The sequence below is a fragment of the Cydia fagiglandana genome, chromosome 15, assembly GCF_963556715.1.
Source record: "Cydia fagiglandana chromosome 15, ilCydFagi1.1, whole genome shotgun sequence".
NCBI lineage: Eukaryota > Metazoa > Arthropoda > Insecta > Lepidoptera > Tortricidae > Cydia > Cydia fagiglandana.
Window position 1 is genome coordinate 7,288,046 of NC_085946.1, and position 21,115 is coordinate 7,309,160.

Genomic DNA, 21,115 nt, shown 5'->3' on the forward strand with positions numbered 1-21,115 from the left:
ACAGTGAGTAACAGCGAGACTATAATAATTTTCTTCTGATCACATTGTACGCTCTTATTGACCCTCTTAAGTTCTCGTCGTAATTACCCCACATCAGCAACAACGAAGGCACGAAAAGGCGTTCTTTAGATGGATCGCTATTAGTATTTAATAGCCCCTGCCCTGTGTAATGCCCCGTTTTCTTTCCTCGAGGTCTACAATAAAGAAATATGTTGTAGTAATTCTTCGCTTCGCTTCCTGCAAAAGATTAAATGTTGTCTTCTACTTGATTATTAATTTGGTATGTTTGACTCAGGTGAAATGATGGTGTCCCTCGTGTGGTACTACCGGCCGGAGCACACGCACGGCGGCCGGCAGCCGGACGACGCGCCGGACGAGGTGTTCGCGTCCCGGCACCGCGACGCCAACTCCGTCGCCTGCATCGAGGACAAGTGCTACGTGCTCACCTTCAACGAGTACTGTCGGTGAGTGAGCTTTACACACAGACTAGGAATCCTCTAGACCGAGTTTAGAGCAATTATTTCATGCAACTGATGATGCTAAAAATGCGGAGGTGCGCGGGACGAGGTGAGCGAAGTCCCGTGCCGTGATTGGTCCGTTCAAAGACACGGACGTCTCACAAAGACACTTTCGAGATGGAGATGGAGTAAAATTACCGTATGCGTGGTGAAGGGGTAGCGCGACTAGGATGTTTTGTCTGTGGCTTTACACTAAATAGTGCAAACGCTTTCCCACTATAATCCCACCGAAGTCAAAAAACAAAATTTAAAAATATATTTACTTAAAGAAATAAATGTCGGCGTTAAAAGAATTTTTGGACGCTAGCGCGCCTTGTCTTGCGCCGGTTTTCTTAGGTACCTAGCTTAAAATCGGTTTTCACACTAAAAGGTGCAAAACACAATAGAGTTCACTTTACAATACGCTATTTTAAATCAAGTGCCATTAGGTGGTATTCCACCTGTCCAATTTCTGTGTCCATAGTGTATTGCGTCTTATTTTGCTTAATGCTTAATGAGAGAGTGAGACACAATGACATCGGATAAAGTAATTGGATAGGTGGATTACCGTCCTTAAGGTATCGAGACGGTCCTTCCTCTTCGATCACAATACAGCCTTTTTGTATAATAACTTACTGCCCAAACAATATGGATTAGATATGTCAGTGTCAAATGAGACGTTTCTTCAAATAAAAAGGTCAATTTTGACACTGACACATCTAATCCATATCGTTTCTAGATCTATTAATTGACGTATCTTAAACTTCGAATTGGGCCGTTAGCTAGTTAACTAATGTCATCCCATTTACCAATTCCAGATACAGGAAGCGGCTAAAAGCTCTCGAGGAGGGCGTGACAGTGGCGCCATCTATCGTGCCACCCATGCCGGCGGCGGACATCACCCCGGCCGTGGCCACCAACGACTCCAAGCTGCCGCCCACGGTCTCCCCAGAGCTCGTGCTCTTCTGCCGCAAGATCTACGACTTCCGCTCCAAGAAGATCCAGGTCCCCAACAAGTGAAAACACCAAAGTTAATTTAGGACTCCCTCGTAGACCCTAATACTAGTACAAAACGTTCCCGGTGCAAATAGTAGTATCGCCATTTTTGTATGATTATTCGTGCGCCGTTCCCCTGTGTTGCTATGTGACGTGATTTGGCGTATCGCTACTTATGTTGATTTCGTTACGTTGAAGAAGTATCAAGTGATGCCTTTTATAATGTGTAAGTAGGTTGTAAGTGACGGACGGTTTGTGTAGTGATATAGTCGCACCAATAAAAGTCTGCAGCGGATTTGATAGCCCACGCAGTGTAAATGTTATTTATACGTCATAATTTCATAGAAGTTTGACGTTTAAAATGACACTATCACTGCGTGGGCTATCAAAATCGCTGCAGACTTTTTACGGTCTAACTATAGCGACGTATTATGTTTAATTTGCTTAGAGTGCGCTGCGTCCTATTTAATGTATAATTTCTGTAGGAACTGAGTGTAAAATTTAATCTATTTTCTCGTAGATGATTGGATTACGGCTAACGATAAGTTTCGATTAGGCTGGATGTAAAAGGCATTTATAATTACTTTTAATTTACCTTATTGTTACATTGTTGTCAATGTAGAGTCTATATTAAATTATTATTTTTAGTTAAGCATATTATTTTAAATCAGTGCAAGGCCTGGTCAGCCACCGGCCGAGGATCTCCCAGTTTTCTGTTTACGTTCCTTCACGTTCAAATCATTACCATATTTACAATTTTTTACGAAGCCATCAAATGAAAAAATATTGTGTGATAAATTTTGAATCATTGTATGTATCTATTATTATGTGAAATAAAATCATTATCGATTTTTTATTATGTAATACAATCAATTGCTGACAAATGAAAGCTTGTAGTGATCACTCTCTGTGACGCATACATCGCACACTGCTGATTATTCACAGCTGGCGTCGCATACATTATTATGAATCTTAACGTCATGTCGTAAGGTCTGTTTTAGACTGTTTTTTGGAATTTACAAGATCTTAAAGAATTGGAACGATTGTTCTCAGTGTGCGAAGTAAAGCGAGTGCGTGAATGTATCTTCACCTATGTATACAATATATCAGTCGTAGTTTTGAACATATACATGTATTTAGTAGATATTTCTATTAAATATATATGTGGAGTGCTCTGCCTTGGAAGGAATTGATTTATATACTGCATTTTGGCTCTCTGTACGATTTCGGTTTTCCCATTTCTTTACGAAGACTGAGCGAGGCGAGTGTCTCACGCCGTCAATTGAATCGAAATTCAAAAATGTTACAATTTCGTTTCGCGCAATTTTTCATCCAGTAATAAACATAAAAATGAAAATAACAAGTGGGAACATTGTAACATATTTTAAATGTAATGTTAGAGCGTTAGTGTATCGGTCGCTGAGAAAAGAGATATATGTGCGACTGTAATAGTGAAATCTCTTTATCATTAGAGACATAATTTTTAAGTAGCGCAGTACATAAAGTAAAAAAAAAGTATATTTAACGTTATAACTCCCGCGTGGAAGTTCGTCAAAGGGCATTTAAACGTTTGCAACTTCTGTAGGTACTTACTTCCTTCGCTGAGTCTGGCCACCAAAAGTTACACCATAAAAACATCACACAAAAAGGTGTACAGTACACTTATGTGACGTTCTATGAAAAGGGACCTTATTGTCGATGGCGCTTACGCAATTATTATCGATGGTCCGATATAAATACAATGCCGCGCGACGCTGTGCGGCGTAAGCGCCATTGACAATAATCCCTTTTCATAGATAAATTCCCATATGTTTGCTATGGTACAACTTTCGTGGGCCACACTACTATCCTTGACATTTAAGTTGATGTTGTTTTTGTAAATACGACTTTGTTATTCCTCGCAAAATTTATTATTCCGGCGGAGAATCTAATTCGAATTAAGATGATAATTGTTACATATAACATCATCACCGCCGGTATTCCAAAGCATTAGTTCTATGTCTATTTTCTTTTTTTCATTGCTTCATGCCAAAAAATTAGCTGCAAACATAATTGTTCAGTAATATGATACCAATCTCGTCTACTTAGGTTACAAGAATGTTAGCAGAGACTGCGACTTCCCCACTGAACATTTCTTTTGGCGTGACATTTTACCAATGTCTTGGACATGGCGGTTTATAACTGAAAAAAATTGATATTACATCCATCTATAGATGAATATCAATGTCTTAAAACTTTACACATTCATTGCCAGTAACCCGCGAGTTCTCCGTTTGTAAGCGCTTTTCGCTACATACGGGTTTTCCCGTGGTATCGCTCGGCTATATTATACCTACGCTCTTAGCGAGTAGCTGACGCCGGCACTAAATGTGTTAAAAGTCGCCTTCCCTGTGTACACATAAGACTCAAAATCGTTTTAACCGCCATGTCCTTGTTACCATAACGACTATACTATAAGAAAGTACGCCATTCTTCTATGTACGTATTGATTGAGCCTAAGTGATGTAGTTATACTGAATCCCGTAGCTAGATCATAGCGCGTAAGGTGCCAACTGAGAACAGTAATCGGACTTTTTATTTATTCCATACAACTGGGATTACTTCACAATAAAGTCCAAAGAAACGGGTCAATTTCATGGAATTAACGGGAGATAGGAATCTTGAAATGAAACAAAATTGTCCCCAGTTTTCGTATGCAGACTCTGATAACGTTATTGTCTTCTCATTATTAATTAATTAGACTAAATAAGTAAATTCCATAATAATTAACTACTATAAGTGAGAACTCTCCCTTGCTTGTAGAACATTTGTTACCCGTTCTCAAGAGTTGCAGTCAATGATTTTTTTTAGAATTAGTTTTACTAATAAGAAAAAAAACCTTGTTTTTATTATTTAATTTATTTGTTTCAATGAAAATTATATAGGTATATTTTTATTATTGTAATCTACATAGTTATGTTGGCTGTAATTTAATATTGATGTAATTAATATATGTATTTTTATTTCAACCTGTGTTTTATTTGTACCATTATTTCGACACGACAACGACAATACCGTATTCAAAACGAGATGCAATTCTGTAAGTAGTCTGATTTCTGCTGAGTTTCGAGACAGAGGGTCTACCCTACCAACCCTACCGCTAAAATGTAACACTTGAAAATCGTTATCTATCTCTCTTGCATAGGTATACCTAATTTGAGTTACAGAGAGGCAGATAACGTGTTTCGATTTTGGTGCTACCTAGAATCTCAGCTGTTGGAGATTCATTTCATTTATTTATTCATTTATAGATTCTTGTAGTTAGCAAAGCAATTGAGTGGGGATCACGTTAGTTATATAATGTATGAACTAGTTATATAATGTATGAATGTTTAAATATCTTACTTTTTTTACGTATAATATGTTGCCACGCCCTAGTAGGGTCCATGCTGTACTGAATGAAACTTAAACACCTTTATAAACACCATGGATTGCATCGAATAAATGATTATGATTATGATTATGATTATGAATAATTAAGACACTCATAACAGTAAATATCGATTATTTATTGAACAACGTCTAGAATAATACACACGAACAGCAGTATATTTGCTATTCGAGTTATGAATGTAGGTATTATACTCCTCAAAGGACATCTGCTTTTCCAGCAACTGAGTTACCTAGATCTAAGAAAAATACACGTTTTTCAATTTCATTATTCGCGGCACAGCCGCACATTTTATTCGTTATTAACTTAAGTATTATTGGGTAAATATTTATTGCTTTACTCCGAATCTGAAGGCTACCGCGAAAGTCAGAACTCAAATGTACCTCTACCTCTATGCGTACCTTTCTATAGCAAATGCCACAGGGATTTTCGAGATAGTCTCCTGGCCCTTATAGGTACTTCACGTTATATTTTTAACACAATGATTAGGCAGGTCCACACAACGAGCCACCTCGCGAAGAAATAGTCGCGCAAAGCATTAAGACCCGCCGTGGTATATTACCTACTACCTACCAGAGAAATACCACCGACGTTACGAGTTACTATAAGTAGTAACTACAAACAAAAAAATCCAATACTTTCCAAAACTACACTTTACCAATTGAAGAGATGTTTTAAATTAACTTTTTAAATAGGACCGAAAAATTAGAGTTAGGGATACCCAGCTGTGATCACTGACTTGTTACCAGCGGTAACAACTGAGACTTTTTTCTCATTTCTTACCACTGGAAAAAATCCAGTACTTCAGTAGTTGCTATGCTTACAGGAATGTCCTTCAAACTTTAGTTAAACACATAGGTACACATTGAAGTACTAATATTTTTCAGAACCATTTTTGATGTTGAGGAGTCATCCATTAATTACGTCACACGTTTAGGGGGAGGGAGGGGTCAAGAAAATGTGACATATTGCGACATGGGGGAGGGGGGAGACACAAACTTTGTGACGTCACTTTAACTTCATCAATAACCGAAAATTTATTTAAATTATTTTTTTCGCTGTACATTTAAATAACAAGTTTTTAAAACGAAAATAGTTTTTATTCTTTTCATTTTCTTTCCTAAGCAGTTTTGGGTTATAAAATTACTAATATTTATATCGTCAAAAATATTTTGATAAAATATTAATAATACTTAGGTACTAACTTAATTCGATTTGGCGATTTCGTAGAAAAAATGTGACGTCACACTAGGGGGGGAGGGGTTTGCCAAATGTGACCAAGTGTGGCAAGGGGGGGGAGGGGTCAAAAAACCTAGAAATTGGTGTGACGTAATTAATGGATGACCCCTGATTTATTAATCAACATAAAAAGTTGTCACATACGTTCGTTTGATTCCCCGCAAATTCTGTTCAAAAGCCAGTGTTCCAGTATATTTATTACAATACGATTATAAATATACAACTTACAAATATGAAAATACTGTTACTCCACGTATTTGTTCAAGACCTTTAGAACTTAGCCAATTTCATATTACTTATACAAAATGGTGTCTAATTTTCCTTTATACAATACATTCTGCAGTTCTAACAGTCTAGCTAGGACTTTCGGCCAATGTAGTTACTTTCTCTAGGTATTATTTATATTTTATGACTTTAATTTGTGTAAGGCAGATAAACTCACAATTATTGGCAATGAGGGTAGTAAATATAACCATAAAAATTAGCCATTCTTTAGAACTTCCACATTGCGGCGTTATTGTCAGTAATAAAAAATTCAATACCATCCGAGATGATTATTTTTTTACTTATACAATGTTAATTGGGTATATTTGCCTTATTTAAATCTAAGGCTCACTTGGGCGTTTGTAACCCATAGTCAAAATAAAATTTATTGACCTTGCTTCTCATTGCCCGCATTGGTTTACATAGGTACCTATGTAAATTGTATAATCCATTCAAATATAGATCTTACTGTTCACACATTAAGTTAAAATTGTATTGACAATTTTTATTAATTAATCATCTCAAATAATGTCAAGGATACCACATTCTAACCATCTAATAAAACTATTTTTAGTCAACTTACATTGCAATAATTTTATTTTACCTAAGTAGGTATATCAAGTTACAACTAACCTCTGGTGTTATAAACATTTTGGTGGGCAAAAAACAGAATAGGCTGGATCTGTATTAACCAATAGTCTATTAAGTAGTATAAAGTAATGTAAAAAAGGAATGTAAATAAAACATACATTACAGATTAAAAATAAGTGAGATAAGTATTTAGACATTTCATAGACACAATATTCAAAAAGTAGGTACAATCGAAGAAATAACCTGCATAATTCTGATGATTCTCAACATGAATATCTGTTTAGATTACAATTTCAATAACAGAAACACTAGTCGCACGTCATACTATAAATAAGGTGATAGGTTTGAACTTTTGAAATTATAAGATAACATTCCAACATCACAACTTTGAGAACCCAGTATCGAACAAACTTTTCCCATCTTGATGACGAATGGATGATGAATGATGATGGTTTAGTATGTAATATTCATATCAATTAGACATACAACTACACACACATTTAGGCACTGGTCCCACCGCGAGCTAGTAAGCTACGAGCTATCGGCTATAAACACGAACAAAAGATAAGCACTCCCGTGTAAAAAGAGACACGGCGATATTTATAGCTCACCGCTGGGCGAGTAACTATAAATATCGCCGTGTCTCTTTTATTTACACAGGAGTGCTTATCTTTTGTTCGTGTTTATAGCCGATAGCTCATAGCTTACTAGCTCGCGGTGGGACCAGTGCCTAAGCCTTTCGCTGCTGCGCCTGGCACATATGACGATTTTAATATGCATAATTGTGACACTTAATCCATTCAACTCTCTCATCAAATATCTACCCTATTACCTTTTCTTAATACCGAAATCGCATAATCTGACAGATGGATTTACCCGAGTTTGACATGTTAAGTAAGATACAGTGTCATCCACACAAATTTTAACCACTAAATAGGCCTTGTTAAAATTGTAGACGAGGCAACTGTATAGAGTAAATGTCTGTGATGTTCAAAGAAAATTACAAAACTAAATATAAAAATATACAATGGACAAATTAATTGAATCTAACAAAACTTGTGCTATTCACATAAATTACTTTGACATCATCAGTTTCGCTTAGCATTGCAGCTAAACTAGCAATATGATTTGAACAAAGCTGTTTATCCGACCTTATTAACTTAAATACATTGGCATTCTACTAACATTGGTTATCTAGGACAGGGGTTGGCAAACAGCGGCTCGCAAGTTTCTCAAAAATTTACCGACCCCTGACCTATAGCATTAGCAGGTGAAATAAGGCTATAAACATTATACATTTGATTACACAAAGTGCATCTAAAATACCCCAAAATAATCATAGTCAAGTAAAACAATAGCAGAATATTAATGAGTTTCCCAGTTTTAAGCAAAAGCTTATAACATCACATCACACACAATACACATTTATTACATTTAATAATGTCTATGTATGGTATAACATTAATACTTTGCTCTAAAACAACTATGGCCATTCAAATGACACAAAGTTCTTCAGAAGTTACAGCAGCTATTGGTTTTTCGGGCAGTTTTGTAGAATGCTTTACTGTGGTAAGACAAGCTGTCAGACTTGGCAACAAGGTCATCTAGTTTTTCACCTCTCTCTAACACTGCTTTTATTGTGTCATGTAAGATAATCTTTGTCTCATCTAAGTCCTCTTGGATTTTTGTAAGAGCATCAGCTTCTCTGGGGTTCTGGTACTTGACTAAATATTGTGGCAACACAGGGAAGTCTACAGTTGTGTTGTTGGCCGTTGGCCAAGTGTTAGCCGGCACTCTTGCTGTGAACTCGTCCAATATTTTGGTTATCAATGTGTGCGCAACTCTGCTGGGGTATTCATGGTCCGAAATAAGGACGCCTGCTAGGTTGTCCGCTCTCACATAAACTTGCAGCATATATTCTCCTTCCTTTACTGACTGTCTGGCAGCTGGCTGTGTCCTCTCCACCATAGTTTTACTAACAAATGACATGAACTCTTGTACTGAACCTTTTTGGAAGTAGCTAAAACTTGATAAGTCGTAGGCATCTTTTAAAATTGTCGCATTGTTAACTCCTTTGTATAGAACTAGAAGCCCGTACACTTTCACCATTTTGACGAGAGCTGCTAACCTGGTATCACTTCACGAGTCAAATGGCGCGCTGCAATGAACAATGAAAACAACAATATAGTGAGGCAAATTAAGTTATTAAATAAAACCTTAATTAATCGACAATCCAAATGATGAAATACTAATAACAAATAGATCCTTACATCAAAAAAATATATATTTGGTTGCCCTTCAAATATAATTTCAAATCACTATCTCTACGTGAACATAACAAATATTGAATTTTAGAAAATATGTAGTAATTAATTCCACATAATTCACACAAAATCACAGAACAAGTGAGATCGCTTACGTCACTTGATTTACGTCAGTACCAAAATCATAGACTTATAATATATAAAGACGTAGTCTCAGCGAGCTGTCACTGTTGCCACTTTTGTTTAGTGTACGATTAACAATGCGGCCCACGTTGCTGTAGCCATGTCGATAAAGTCATATCGATAAACTATCGACATTTCTTGCAATTTTAATTTAACTTCAAAGGCTTAACGATACCTAAAATGACCAAAAACGCGTTTATTCTTTATTGTGGTTGTCAGATCACAATTTTATAGTCACGCCCCAGCAGGGAACCAAGGGAAAGTTCAGATATTTAATTAAAATACATAAATACCTCCTAAAATAGGTGTTCCGCAATAATTGAATTATATTATTATATTATAATATATTCATTATCCATTAGCATTTCAATTATGTTTATGTTTAACGAAGATATTGAAGCTTCAATTAATCGCTATTTCGTTCCGCTGTGTAGCGTTTATCGATATATAACATGATTAAAATCGACTTTTCACATCCCTAAAAGAGCACACATATACGCTTTTACGCACACATACACAGCCTGGGCGCATCAAGAAAGGCAACACTTGATTTGAAGTCCACCTTGTCAACTGTTATGGTTGTCCTTTTTTGACAAACGGCATTTTTAAAAGAGCGAGGAGAGAGAAATGATACTAGTTGCTGCGCCTTGAAAGAGAACAGAAAAGGTTGGGCCCTTGACCAAAATCATGTCAAATGTCAAATCGACCGATTCTTAAAGCCGTAACACACTATTTTAAATATTTCTATGAATTTAAGAATGTCTTAAACATCATATTTCGATCAACACGATACACCTATTATTGTGATGGACAATGAATGGACAATAAGGACAAATTTTACACTGGCAATCCAGAATGAAACGTCAACTAAGTCTACTTCGGGCAATATTTTATTGGAGTTGGAGTGTTTACGTTCACTTGCTTGACTTGCTTCTGTTAAACTTGATTAATTTTAAGTAATGTTTAGCTGTTTGTCTTATTTGTTTAACACAGAAATAAGACCCTGACCTAGTCATTAACTTCTCGCACTGACACAATGGCGGAACCCACTGAAAAAGTGGAAAGCAATTCCGATGCACGGAGGAGAATACTTAACATAGCAGTATCCACTGTACTTCTAGAATCAGGCTTCGATGCAGCTGATAAAATGTCACTAGAGACCCTTACGGAAATGTTACAATGTTGTGAGTAAAATATAATACATTTCTTAAATATTCAACTCTACAATCTATCAAGAAAAATTTACATCACCACACAATGTCAATGTTTCAGTTTTTACGGAGGTAGGAAACTCTGCTAAAGGATATTGTGAGCTGTCTGGACGAGTTGAACCAGTTCTTGGAGATGTTTTCATGGCTCTCATTAACATGGGTAAGTAATGTCATATTTTCCAATGTGTAGTCAAAATGACCTTAGTCAATCAAACCCTTTTCGTATAAAATTGAGGAATAATTAAATTTAAGTCTGTGACATTTCAGGTATTAGTCTACAAGGCTTAGAACAATATGCAGCCAGACCTAACCGGCATGTGATCCAGCCCCCGCAACAAGCGCCTGCCCCACGGACACCAGCCATGCTGTCTGCTGGCTCCAAGGCCAAGCCTGCGCCACACATACCATTCCATCTGCCACCACTGCCAGATCCCCATGCTTATATCAGGACACCTGTAAGATTCAAATCGCATAGGCAAAATTCCATACACGGCGGAAAGAAATTGATATTCTACTGAAGAAATTTTAACTTAAAATAAAATTATATAAGGTTCCAAATTCTTCAATTTTTCTGCCATGTATGGAATTATTCTTGTAATTTTTACAAGAATAAAATACAACACCTTGGTTGTCACCTGTGGGAACCCAGTTTCTTATTTGCATATTTATCAGAATGCAGAGAATGCTACAAAGAAATGGCACTTTAAATCCTTTGCAATTATAATATATTTATAATTGCAAAGGATTTATTAATATAATTAAATATAGTTATTGAATGTTATGTATAGACAATGAGGGTAGGTTTTGACATTTGTGTAAAAAGTGGGGTACTTGTGAAAATGCAGTCTGTCATCGCGAACCTGGACTAGAGCATGTGCCTGGACCCCTAAACCGTGAGTTTCGACTCGGCTATTAACAGAGTTTGTAATTTCAGACTCACAAACAACCAGTGACTGAATATGAAGCTATCAGAGAAAAAGCAGCGAGTCAGAAGAGGGACATTGAGAAGGCACTCACCAAGTTCCTGGCAAAAACTAGTGAAACACACAATCTGTTCAACACTGAGGATAATACAGTGTTCCCATGTAAGTCACACATCTACTCTATCATCTGATTGACAGAGTCGAAAAGTGGTAGACCACTTTCTTGGCTGACTGTACCTACCTGTATCAAATAACATTTTTGCTGGTCTAAAATCTGGTTATGAAACTGGTATGGAGATGGGGATCATGGAGACACAGTTTTTGACTTATTATCTGGTGCCTCCACATAGCACAGTAGTCTTTAACTATTATACAATTGTATATTTAATGATGGTTCCTATTTGTCCCAGCTGGGCGCAGATGGGGATAGATGCATTCATATGAAGGCTGTCACATGAGGTGGGAACAAAAGGAAATACACCTAATTAATGAATACAGTAACAAAAATTTGTGATATTTGTCTGTTTCCAGTAATAGCATGCAAGCCAACATTCCCATCATATCTTGCATGTCTTCTGCCGACTGACCAGGTCTTCGACTTCGATGAGCTGGAGTACCATTTCCAAGTGGCTAACAGGACTGAAGATATGCCTGCTGAAAAGAAAGGTACCTATTTGTTTTCGTTTTATACTATTCACCAAATCTGGATTTAGTCTTCAGGACCTGTGCTAGCTGCTGGTAACTTAACATTCAGTGCCGAAAAACACGACTATCAGGTATTTTATGATTTCGTTTCCAGGCCAGACAACCGTGTCAGGATTTGTATTGCATGTCAGGATCGTGGTACTACTGCTTTATATGACAAAATTGTTGTGGCCTGACACGGACGTCTTGGTTTCATAAAAAAAAGCACACTAAAATAATGTCTTGTTACAGACCAATCTGACAATGAAGGTGACAATGGAGGTGATGACCCCAACAACTCTCAGTCAGAGAATCAGGACAACCCCCAACCCTCTAGCCCAGAAAGAAGTAAAACATGAGAACAGAATATAAATCTCATTCTTATATGTATATGTAATTATTATGTTAGCAATAAATTACTAAGAACCCTGCACAGTTCAATTTCATTTTGACTTAAACTGTGTATCAGTCTACAGCGTTAAAAGTTTAATAACACATATTTCTGTAATGTTATGTAGTTCTGATATACGACATCTGTGATCTTCTTCTTCTTCTTTATTAGGGGCTATATAAGGCTCCAAAGCCTATGTATCACTGCGACCATTCCTGATCTATTGTGATCGCCACCTACTACAACTCTCGATCCAACCCTGCAACTTCAAATAGCTGCAGGATCTTTTTGGTTTCGAGAGACTTTACCTCCTCCGGGCGTAATATGTGTCCGCCCAAGATTAGGTCACGAGTACGCATTAGGCAAGGGCACTCTGTGAGGATGTGTAAGGGCGTCTCCTCTGCCTCCATGCAGAGTCTGCACCACCCTATGTCACGTTTCCCCATGGTGTGCATGTGCTTATTTAGGCCGCAGTGCCCGGTAAAGCACCCTTACCAAGTTGCGCAGTTGGTTCCTAGACAGCGCTAAGGCGTTCGAGGACGCCTTTTTGCTGAAGGCCTTGATAAGCGCTTTGGAATGGTTCAAACCTGTTGTTTCTCTCCAGAGTTTAATGGTTTTGTAGTGACAGTAGGTCTTTAGGGTGAGCCGCGTTAGGCTTTTGGGGATACCACAAAAGGGCTCAGGACTGTAGTTCTTCCCCTTAGCCCCTGCTCGCGCGAGTTCGTCGGCCTTCTCGTTTCCTACGACACCCGCATGCCCCGGGACCCAACGTAGAACAACCTTGTTCCTGGCTCCAAGGTTGTTCAATAGTTGCCTGCAGTTCTCAACCAGCCTCGATGTGGTGACATCGGAGGTTAGGGCTAAGAGTGCCGCCTGGCTATCCGAATGGATATAGATAGTATGGTTGCCGTAGTTGCTTTGCAGATTGATTGACGCACATTCCAGAATGGCGTATACCTCTGCCTGGAATATAGAGCAAAAACGTCCTAGGTTTAAGCTGATACTTTTCCTAGGCGCTTCACCGTATACTCCGCAGCCTACTTCAGATCCGGATTTGGAGCCATCAGTGTACCACCTCAGGCTTCCTTCTCGACATCTGTAATACACTTGACCCTCATAAATTTTTATATCACCAATTTTCCTGGTCAAGTGCAGAAGGATAAGGAAAACAAATAATTGAGAAAAATCCTTTATTCTTACAATACACCAAATTACTTCATTGAGGCAGCATTGATGGTAGGTAGGGTCTTGATGCCATCTCTGTTGACCACAGTCACTTGGAAGTTGGGCAGGCTCACAAACAACCTCTTGTGGACCTCTGCTACACACTTCTTCAGGATGTCATAAGCTTCTTGTTCAGTTGCATCTGAAACAAAGGATTTGGTAATTAAAATGGATTCATAATACCACAATTGCTGCAAATTTTTATAATCACTATAATGGCCAGATCTTGCATATAACCCCTTATAGGGCACACTATAATTATAATGTGGCAAATATAACATCTTTTTGTATTTTTTTCTTACACAGAATTTTTAGGACTCCTTTTGGCCGCCGGACCTAGTCCGCAAAGACGCTCACTCACACGCCAGAGCAAATTTTAAGTAAACAACTAATAAAAAGTTTAGGGATTGCAAATAGTGATATCGATATTTACAATTTATGGTAAAAATCTTTTTAATTTAGCTTTGTTCTTATCCTGTTTTAATTTCATTCCAAATTGCCAAAATTAAACATATATTTTGCACCCGAAAATGTTTAAAATATAGGGATTTAACATAAAAAACAACCACTAAACAATGTCGATTCAAGACGTGATATCGCCGCACTAGGCTGTACGAGAAGTCTTTTATACAAGACAACGGCGCGCATGGACTGCCCGCAGTGCAGACTGACAAGGACTGTTTCCGCGCGGATCAAGTAATAATAGTCTCTAGGTCAACGGCGTAAGCGCTTGTTGGTACGTAAACTTTATTGGCGTAACGTTAAAGCTGCGCATCATGTGTCGATAAAGTCAATATACCGGAACTGTTTTAGTGAAAATTACACGTGGGTTGAATTTTTAATGAGTGAAAGATATTATTCCGGAATTAGAATCTATCATTATAATTTCAGTTTGGTTTACATTAATCTATAGGTAAACTCTTATCAAAAAAACGTTCAACGACTTGTTATTAAAAAATTACACATTAACTTCAATGTTATAACAAAAAACTAAAGTCTGATAAACAGGTATGTCCCTGTACCACTCTTGTGCGAAGCGGTCGCTGCGGTGTATCCCTTCCCACTAAGCTATAAAATAACATCAATTATTATTTTTATTTATCTCTTCTGCAATTAAATAGTCCACAATCTACAAGGGCAAATTTACTTGTCTGACTCTACTTTATAGAGCCAAAGAAGCTGCCTGAACTTTAAATATAGTTATGCCTATCTGACTCTCGTTCTACGTATTCTAGTAAGTAGTTACCTACTGTTCGTTGAAAAAAATTGGCGATTAACAAGTGTTCAAATACTTAGATAAAAACATATTTCTGACTTTATATTTACTTTAAAAATTCCCATATCGAGTTAACATTCCCATCCCTAGCTGTCTTTTATACAAGACAACGGCGACGAGAAACATAAAAATTTTGAAAATTGGAGCAATTTTTTTAAATGCCTTATTATAAAAGAAGGTATTTATATAGCGGCTTAAAAAGCAAATAAATGAAAAAACAAAGACCTTAAATATGAACACGAGTGTAAATGAAATTGCAATTGTTATTATTTTCACATTAACTCAGTGGTTGAATATCTGTCTTGTATACAAGACGACGGCGCCAGCGTATCGGTCTATCGTTGTCTTCTATACCGGACAACGGCGGTCAAAGGGTTAAAGTGGTAAGTGAATGAATAAAATTACACAAACACATAATAAAGTTGAAGATGAAAATGTAAGTGCACTTAGTAGTGATACTTGCATTTTTCTATAAGTAGTACAATACTACATCAAAGAGGCTGTGCGAAAATTTAAGATGAAGATTTTATTTAAGATGACATTTCATTAAGCCCTTCCAGTTATTTATGGTAATTTGTGGTGAATTCAAGATAAGTGTATGTATATCAGTTTACCTGGTTTGTGGTAACGGTCCATAATGCTGACACTGAGGAAGCCACCATAGCCGTGAGCAGCAAAAGGCACCTTCACACTGGATGCCAGGTAATCCATGAAGTAGAGCTCCGGACCATTCTCCTTGTCATACCCTCCCATCAACAGATTCACAAAGTATGGGGTCTGTAATAGTATATGATTATTATTATTATCACAGAAAATTAAACATTTTAAATTAATAAAAAAAATGCACAGTTTAACAACTGTCCATAATTGTGGTGGCTGAAGTAAGGGCAAGATGTTAGACACTGACCATGCTAACTTCGCAGTAAGAATGCATACATATCCTTATTAGTTCCATACTTGATGTAGTACAATGTAGTACTTGGCATGAAAACTTAACACTGACTACCGAGAACCCGCCTGGTAGGCACTCGTAATGTTTGCTCAGATGCCGGACAACCCGCCCAGCGTGTTCTTTTGTACGCAGATATAGACGACCGGTTTCTGGGGTAGTGCACCGTTTTTTGCCCGGTTGCGAAAGTGTTAATGTGATCCGACTTTAATACCTACTCCCGAAAATTTAAAACATTAAATGAACTATTTACCCTGCTCCTGAGGTATTCAGCCAAGTTCCGGCGAGTAAAGTTCGCGGCTGCGGTGGGGCCGAGCTCGTAGCCATTGCGCATCTTATACAGTTGGATATTCTTCGCGATATATTCGGCGAACTGAGTGGTGTCTCCAGAATCGCCGATTACGCCCATAACTAACTTATCGGATATTCTGTGAATCTTGTCTTCGTCTACAAGAAACAATACACGTTTATAGTACTTTTATGCATTAGGTTTTACATTAAAAACAAGACAACAAAAACCGCAAACTCACCATCTTTCATGACCATAATACTGTGACTGTTCGATTGATCGGCGGCTATCATAACGAAATCATTGCACTGTATGCCCATTAAACATTGTAAATTAATGTTCGACATTTTAATTAGTAAATTATAAGAAAATGTATCGAATTCTAAAAATCCTCAAACCGCTTGACAATAACCTATTTGAAGTAGTTGAAAGTGTCAAATCATTTTAGCTTGTTTCTTTTTTTTAATTTTTGCTTGTTCATCAGAAGTGCTGCCAGTATTTTTAAAAATAAAATATTTCCCAGCGGTTTTCTCAGTTACTCAAACTAACAATCATCATCTACCACAGATTATACAGCAAATGCTCATGAAATGCTCATCCTTGCCGAGAAACAGACAGAAAATATTATCGCTGTTATGTTGGTCCTTCCGATATGCAATATGTTTTTATAGCAAATTGAGAAATGTCATAATCATATGTATTTCAAAAATACAATGGTAACTTGGAGGTTATAAAAATTTAATCTCGAAATAAAAAACTTGATTTCGTCTTTAAGATTACAAATATGTTTCGAAAAGTAGCAATAGGAATGTCTGGTGGCGTAGACAGCGCAGTGGCTGCATTACTCCTTAAACGAGCAGGTAAGGGTTTGCAATAAATACGAAGTGTTGAATTTGGTCTGATTTAGGCAGTTGCAATAATATTCAATTAAAACACAAATGTGAATCTTTGTTCAGGTTTCCAAATCGAAGGAGTGTTCATGCGTAACTGGGACAACAATTACGAAGCTGGGTTTTGCTCAGATGAAAGAGATTTTGAAGATGCGACCTTTGTATGCCGTAAGCTAGAAATTCCGTTGCATAGAGTGTATTTCATTAAGGAGTATTGGAACGAAGTGTTCACTGTATTGCTAAAGGAATATGAGACAGGACTGACCCCTAATCCTGATATTCTATGCAACAGATACATTAAATTTGACAGCTTTTTTGAACATTGCAGGAATAATTTAGGAGTTGATGCTATTGCCACTGGTCACTATGCGAATACTTCTTTCGGACCATTCTTAGAAAAATATAATGAAAATGAAGGTATATCTTACTCCATATTTAATTATGCTATAATTTTGGATACCAATTGGTGCTATATCATTTTACAAACACATATTTTATTTTATTTCTGTTTTGTTTCTAGGTGTCAGATTATTACAACCAGCAGACAAGTTTAAGGACCAAACGTTTTTTTTGTCACAAGTAAAGCAGTTTTCCTTACGGAAATGCATGTTTCCATTAGCCCCTTTACTAAAGTCCGAGGTGAGAAAAATAGCCAAAGCAGAAGGACTGCTAAATGTGGCCAACAAGAAGGATAGTACAGGGATTTGCTTCATTGGGAAAAGAAGATTTCAGGATTTTATTGAAGAAGTGAGTCTGCATATTGTTTGTTCATTTTAACCAGGGACTTGTAACTTAGGTATATACTATAAAGTCTCTTTTTCGCTCAAGTATGGACTCAAGTTCATCTATTGAAAAAATGCTACAAATTAAAGATTCTGTCATTTAAAATGTCTCTAAAGAAATGAAAATAAAATGTCTATAATTTCATTTCCTTAAGATGTCTGACAAAATTTAGTTTTTATTATGGTGACTAATACACAATTTAAATTTCCAGTATATTCAGAAAAGGGAAGGCCTTTTCATAGACATAGACACAGGACAAACCGTGGGTGAACATGGGGGCCTTCACAAATGGACTGTTGGACAGAGATGCTGCCTTGCCAATTGGAAAGATGCCTACTTCATATTTCAAAAGGATCTAAAAACGAATAACATTTATGTTGTAAGTGTTTTAGAGTCTATACAATTAAGGCTGTATTCAGTACAATCAAATTAGTCTGTGCTAAAAAAGATTCTATAATTCATGAATGCATTTGTATTATTAAATTAATTAACGAACTTGGTAGTCATTACTAAATATCTTCTACATCATTTTTAGGTCCCAGGAACTAAGCACCCAGCACTTTGGAATCATTTATGCATAACGGGATTACCACATTGGATACATAAAGAGCCTACAGAATTATCAAATAACAATGTCCTGAAATGTTATTTTAGGTTTCAGCACACTAAGCCATTGGTTAGCTGCAGAGTTGTGAAGTATGCTGAGGGTTTGACGATTTTACTCGACAACAAGTTACGTGCGCTTACAGAGGGCCAATTTGGTGTTCTCTACAAAAACGGTGAATGTCTTGGAAGTGCAAAAATTAAAGATATTTGTCACAATTTAATTTATTGATACCGTAAAAATAAATTATAAATGTTTTGTTAATATGACGTGTTTATTATGTGTAGTCTCGGTGTGCTACACACATCAATCTCATTTTCCTGCATAAATGCGTCCTAGATTGGCCGTAGTTGACCAATATATTATCTTCTACTCATGCGAAAGATGTCTAAATCGCGAATGCCCAGGCGCACAAAACCAACACATAACACACTCCTCGACAGTTGCACTATGTATGCTCTGGCAAACCAGTAGAAAAAGGTGCGATATTTAGTAGGGATGTACCGACTAGTCGCCGACTAGTCGGGAAAGCCGACTATCCGGCCACATTTGTAGTCGGCGATTAGTCGGCGACTAGTCGGCAAAAATGGCCGATTAGTCGGCACTTTATTAGTGGAAGAAAAAAAGAAATCAACAGTCAATATTTACCATATGTTTTATGTCTATTTTACCAAAATACCTATTCAGAGTGTGAAAACTTTTGTTCATATAATTGACCGTTTGATCGTTATCGTATGGTGGTGGGCTGGAGTTTTCCTCAGGTCGACCTCAACTGAATCTCGTGTGATTTCATGGCCAAGTTTTATACTTAAAGGATTTTATTATAATTCAGTTTTTTTTAATGGTGGAGACATGGGGAACTATAAATGTTATTGCAGAATTTAGAGACTTATAAACAGGGCACGTTGCTCGTAAAGACGCTGACCACAGGGGATAGGTTCTTAACTAGCAACTACGTACGAGAAATGAAGCCTTGGAAATACCTCCTACATGTTGTAGGTACCTACTGACGGTCTGCTCAGGATCGCAAAATAAAAGAAAGACAGAAATTGAACGAGGATACTTGTGATAGGTCTTTGAACCTGTAGAGAACACCTTTTAGCCAAGCTAATATGAATAGCGCAACCAAAAGAGCAAAACAATTTTTTTTTCACCTGAACTTATACGAAACTAATGATCTGGCCGTTTCAGCAAAGTTCAGGATGCACAGGAAGGTTTTCTCTAATGGTGGCGGACACAAATCAAACAATCCTCTGTCATGCACAATTATTATTATATTCACATGTACATGGTATGATATTATGATTACACAACGACTGTAAATTCAGAGTTGAATATTAAATTATTTAGGACGGACGACACAGGTGACTTACATCTAAAGGCGGGATTGATATAAAAGAGAATTAGTCTATGGTCACCTAGCTTTTTATAAGGAAGGAGCATAGACAACAATGAAAAAAAAATATTTTTCTAACACTCCTCCTTATATGCTCCTGTAATAAAAAGCTCCGTGATATACAGGTACATACATGTTAATAAAATAAATAAAGGAAGAAACAAAATTTCAAATGTGAATGAATGCACTAACATTCGATACATTTCAATTTTAAACCCTTTACAAAACATGTATGTTTTTCAATACACAAAGGCTTAGTAAATATATCAGCAAGCATTTTATCTGTCGGTAAATACATAACATTGATTTTCTTATCCTGTATCAGCTGTTTAACATAATGGTATCGCAAATCAATATGTTTAGTTCTTTTATGTGAATATTCTTTGACTAATAACAATTTCTGAGCACTCTGATTGTCATTATATATGGTAACATCAAAATGTTTGTCAATTATTTCTGACAAGAAATTCTTAACAAAGCATATATCTTTACATACATCACTTATGGCAATATACTCAGATTCACATGTTGATAGGGCTGTACATCTCTGCTTTTTAGCCTCCCAATTAATCACATTTTCACCAATTTTTACAACATAGCCAGTATAAGATCTGCGATCCGACAAGTCATTTGCCCAATCACTATCGGCATAAGCTACAATATCTAAATTATTACTTCTTTGAAAACAAAGACCATAATTTATTGTTCCAGCTAAATATCTAAGTACCCGTTTAGCAACACGCCAATGACTTTCGTCGAAACATGTACTATACTGACTCAGCTGACTGCAAGCGTAAGATATATCCGGGCGGGTGCACACTGATAAGTACATAAGTGACCCCAGAAGCTGTCTGTATTTATATTTTTTATCATCTAAACACGGCTTGTCAGATTTATCTAGCTTGCAGTTTACTGGCAATGGAGTAGATACAGGTTTGCAATTACTCATATTAAATTTAGTTAAAATCCGCCCTATGTAGTCCGACTGATCTAATACAGTGGTATTATTAGTTACAGTTACTTTCATACCA

General features: G+C 36.9%; 6 protein-coding genes across 6 annotated transcripts in view; 4 read left to right on the top strand and 2 right to left on the bottom strand.

Moving 5' to 3' along the window:
• The window catches only part of LOC134671578 (uncharacterized), a 296,112-nt gene extending 291,611 nt beyond the window's left edge, over positions 1-4,501 (top strand). The window contains exons 12-13 of the mRNA XM_063529438.1: positions 296-464; positions 1,316-4,501. Coding sequence (XP_063385508.1) covers positions 296-464; positions 1,316-1,517 — 371 coding nt within the window. The 3' untranslated portion in view covers positions 1,518-4,501. The remainder of the gene's footprint in view (positions 1-295; positions 465-1,315) is intronic.
• The window catches only part of LOC134671307 (NEDD8-activating enzyme E1 regulatory subunit), a 112,014-nt gene that overhangs the window by 25,793 nt on the left and 65,106 nt on the right, over positions 1-21,115 (top strand). The window lies entirely within an intron of this gene.
• Positions 5,021-9,430, bottom strand: LOC134671278 (synaptobrevin homolog YKT6). Its single transcript, XM_063529085.1, has 2 exons — positions 9,288-9,430; positions 5,021-9,175 (listed from the first exon to the last, which is right to left on the bottom strand). Exon 2 carries the CDS (start codon positions 9,124-9,126, stop codon positions 8,530-8,532), a length of 597 nt encoding a protein of 198 aa, XP_063385155.1. The 5' UTR covers positions 9,127-9,175; positions 9,288-9,430; the 3' UTR covers positions 5,021-8,529.
• Positions 10,365-12,713, top strand: LOC134671316 (transcription initiation factor TFIID subunit 8). Its single transcript, XM_063529143.1, has 6 exons — positions 10,365-10,648; positions 10,737-10,835; positions 10,943-11,130; positions 11,610-11,760; positions 12,130-12,264; positions 12,535-12,713. Exons 1-6 carry the CDS (start codon positions 10,501-10,503, stop codon positions 12,639-12,641), a joined length of 828 nt encoding a protein of 275 aa, XP_063385213.1. The 5' UTR covers positions 10,365-10,500; the 3' UTR covers positions 12,642-12,713.
• LOC134671318 (proteasome subunit beta type-2) lies at positions 13,850-16,853 on the bottom strand. The gene is made up of 4 exons (XM_063529145.1): positions 16,653-16,853; positions 16,376-16,569; positions 15,788-15,950; positions 13,850-14,039 (listed from the first exon to the last, which is right to left on the bottom strand). Exons 1-4 carry the CDS (start codon positions 16,756-16,758, stop codon positions 13,885-13,887), a joined length of 618 nt encoding a protein of 205 aa, XP_063385215.1. The 5' UTR covers positions 16,759-16,853; the 3' UTR covers positions 13,850-13,884.
• Positions 17,114-18,923, top strand: LOC134671310 (mitochondrial tRNA-specific 2-thiouridylase 1). The gene is made up of 5 exons (XM_063529135.1): positions 17,114-17,271; positions 17,368-17,718; positions 17,822-18,048; positions 18,296-18,463; positions 18,620-18,923. The coding sequence occupies exons 1-5, from the start codon at positions 17,196-17,198 to the stop codon at positions 18,917-18,919; spliced, it is 1,122 nt and encodes a 373-aa protein (XP_063385205.1). The 5' UTR covers positions 17,114-17,195; the 3' UTR covers positions 18,920-18,923.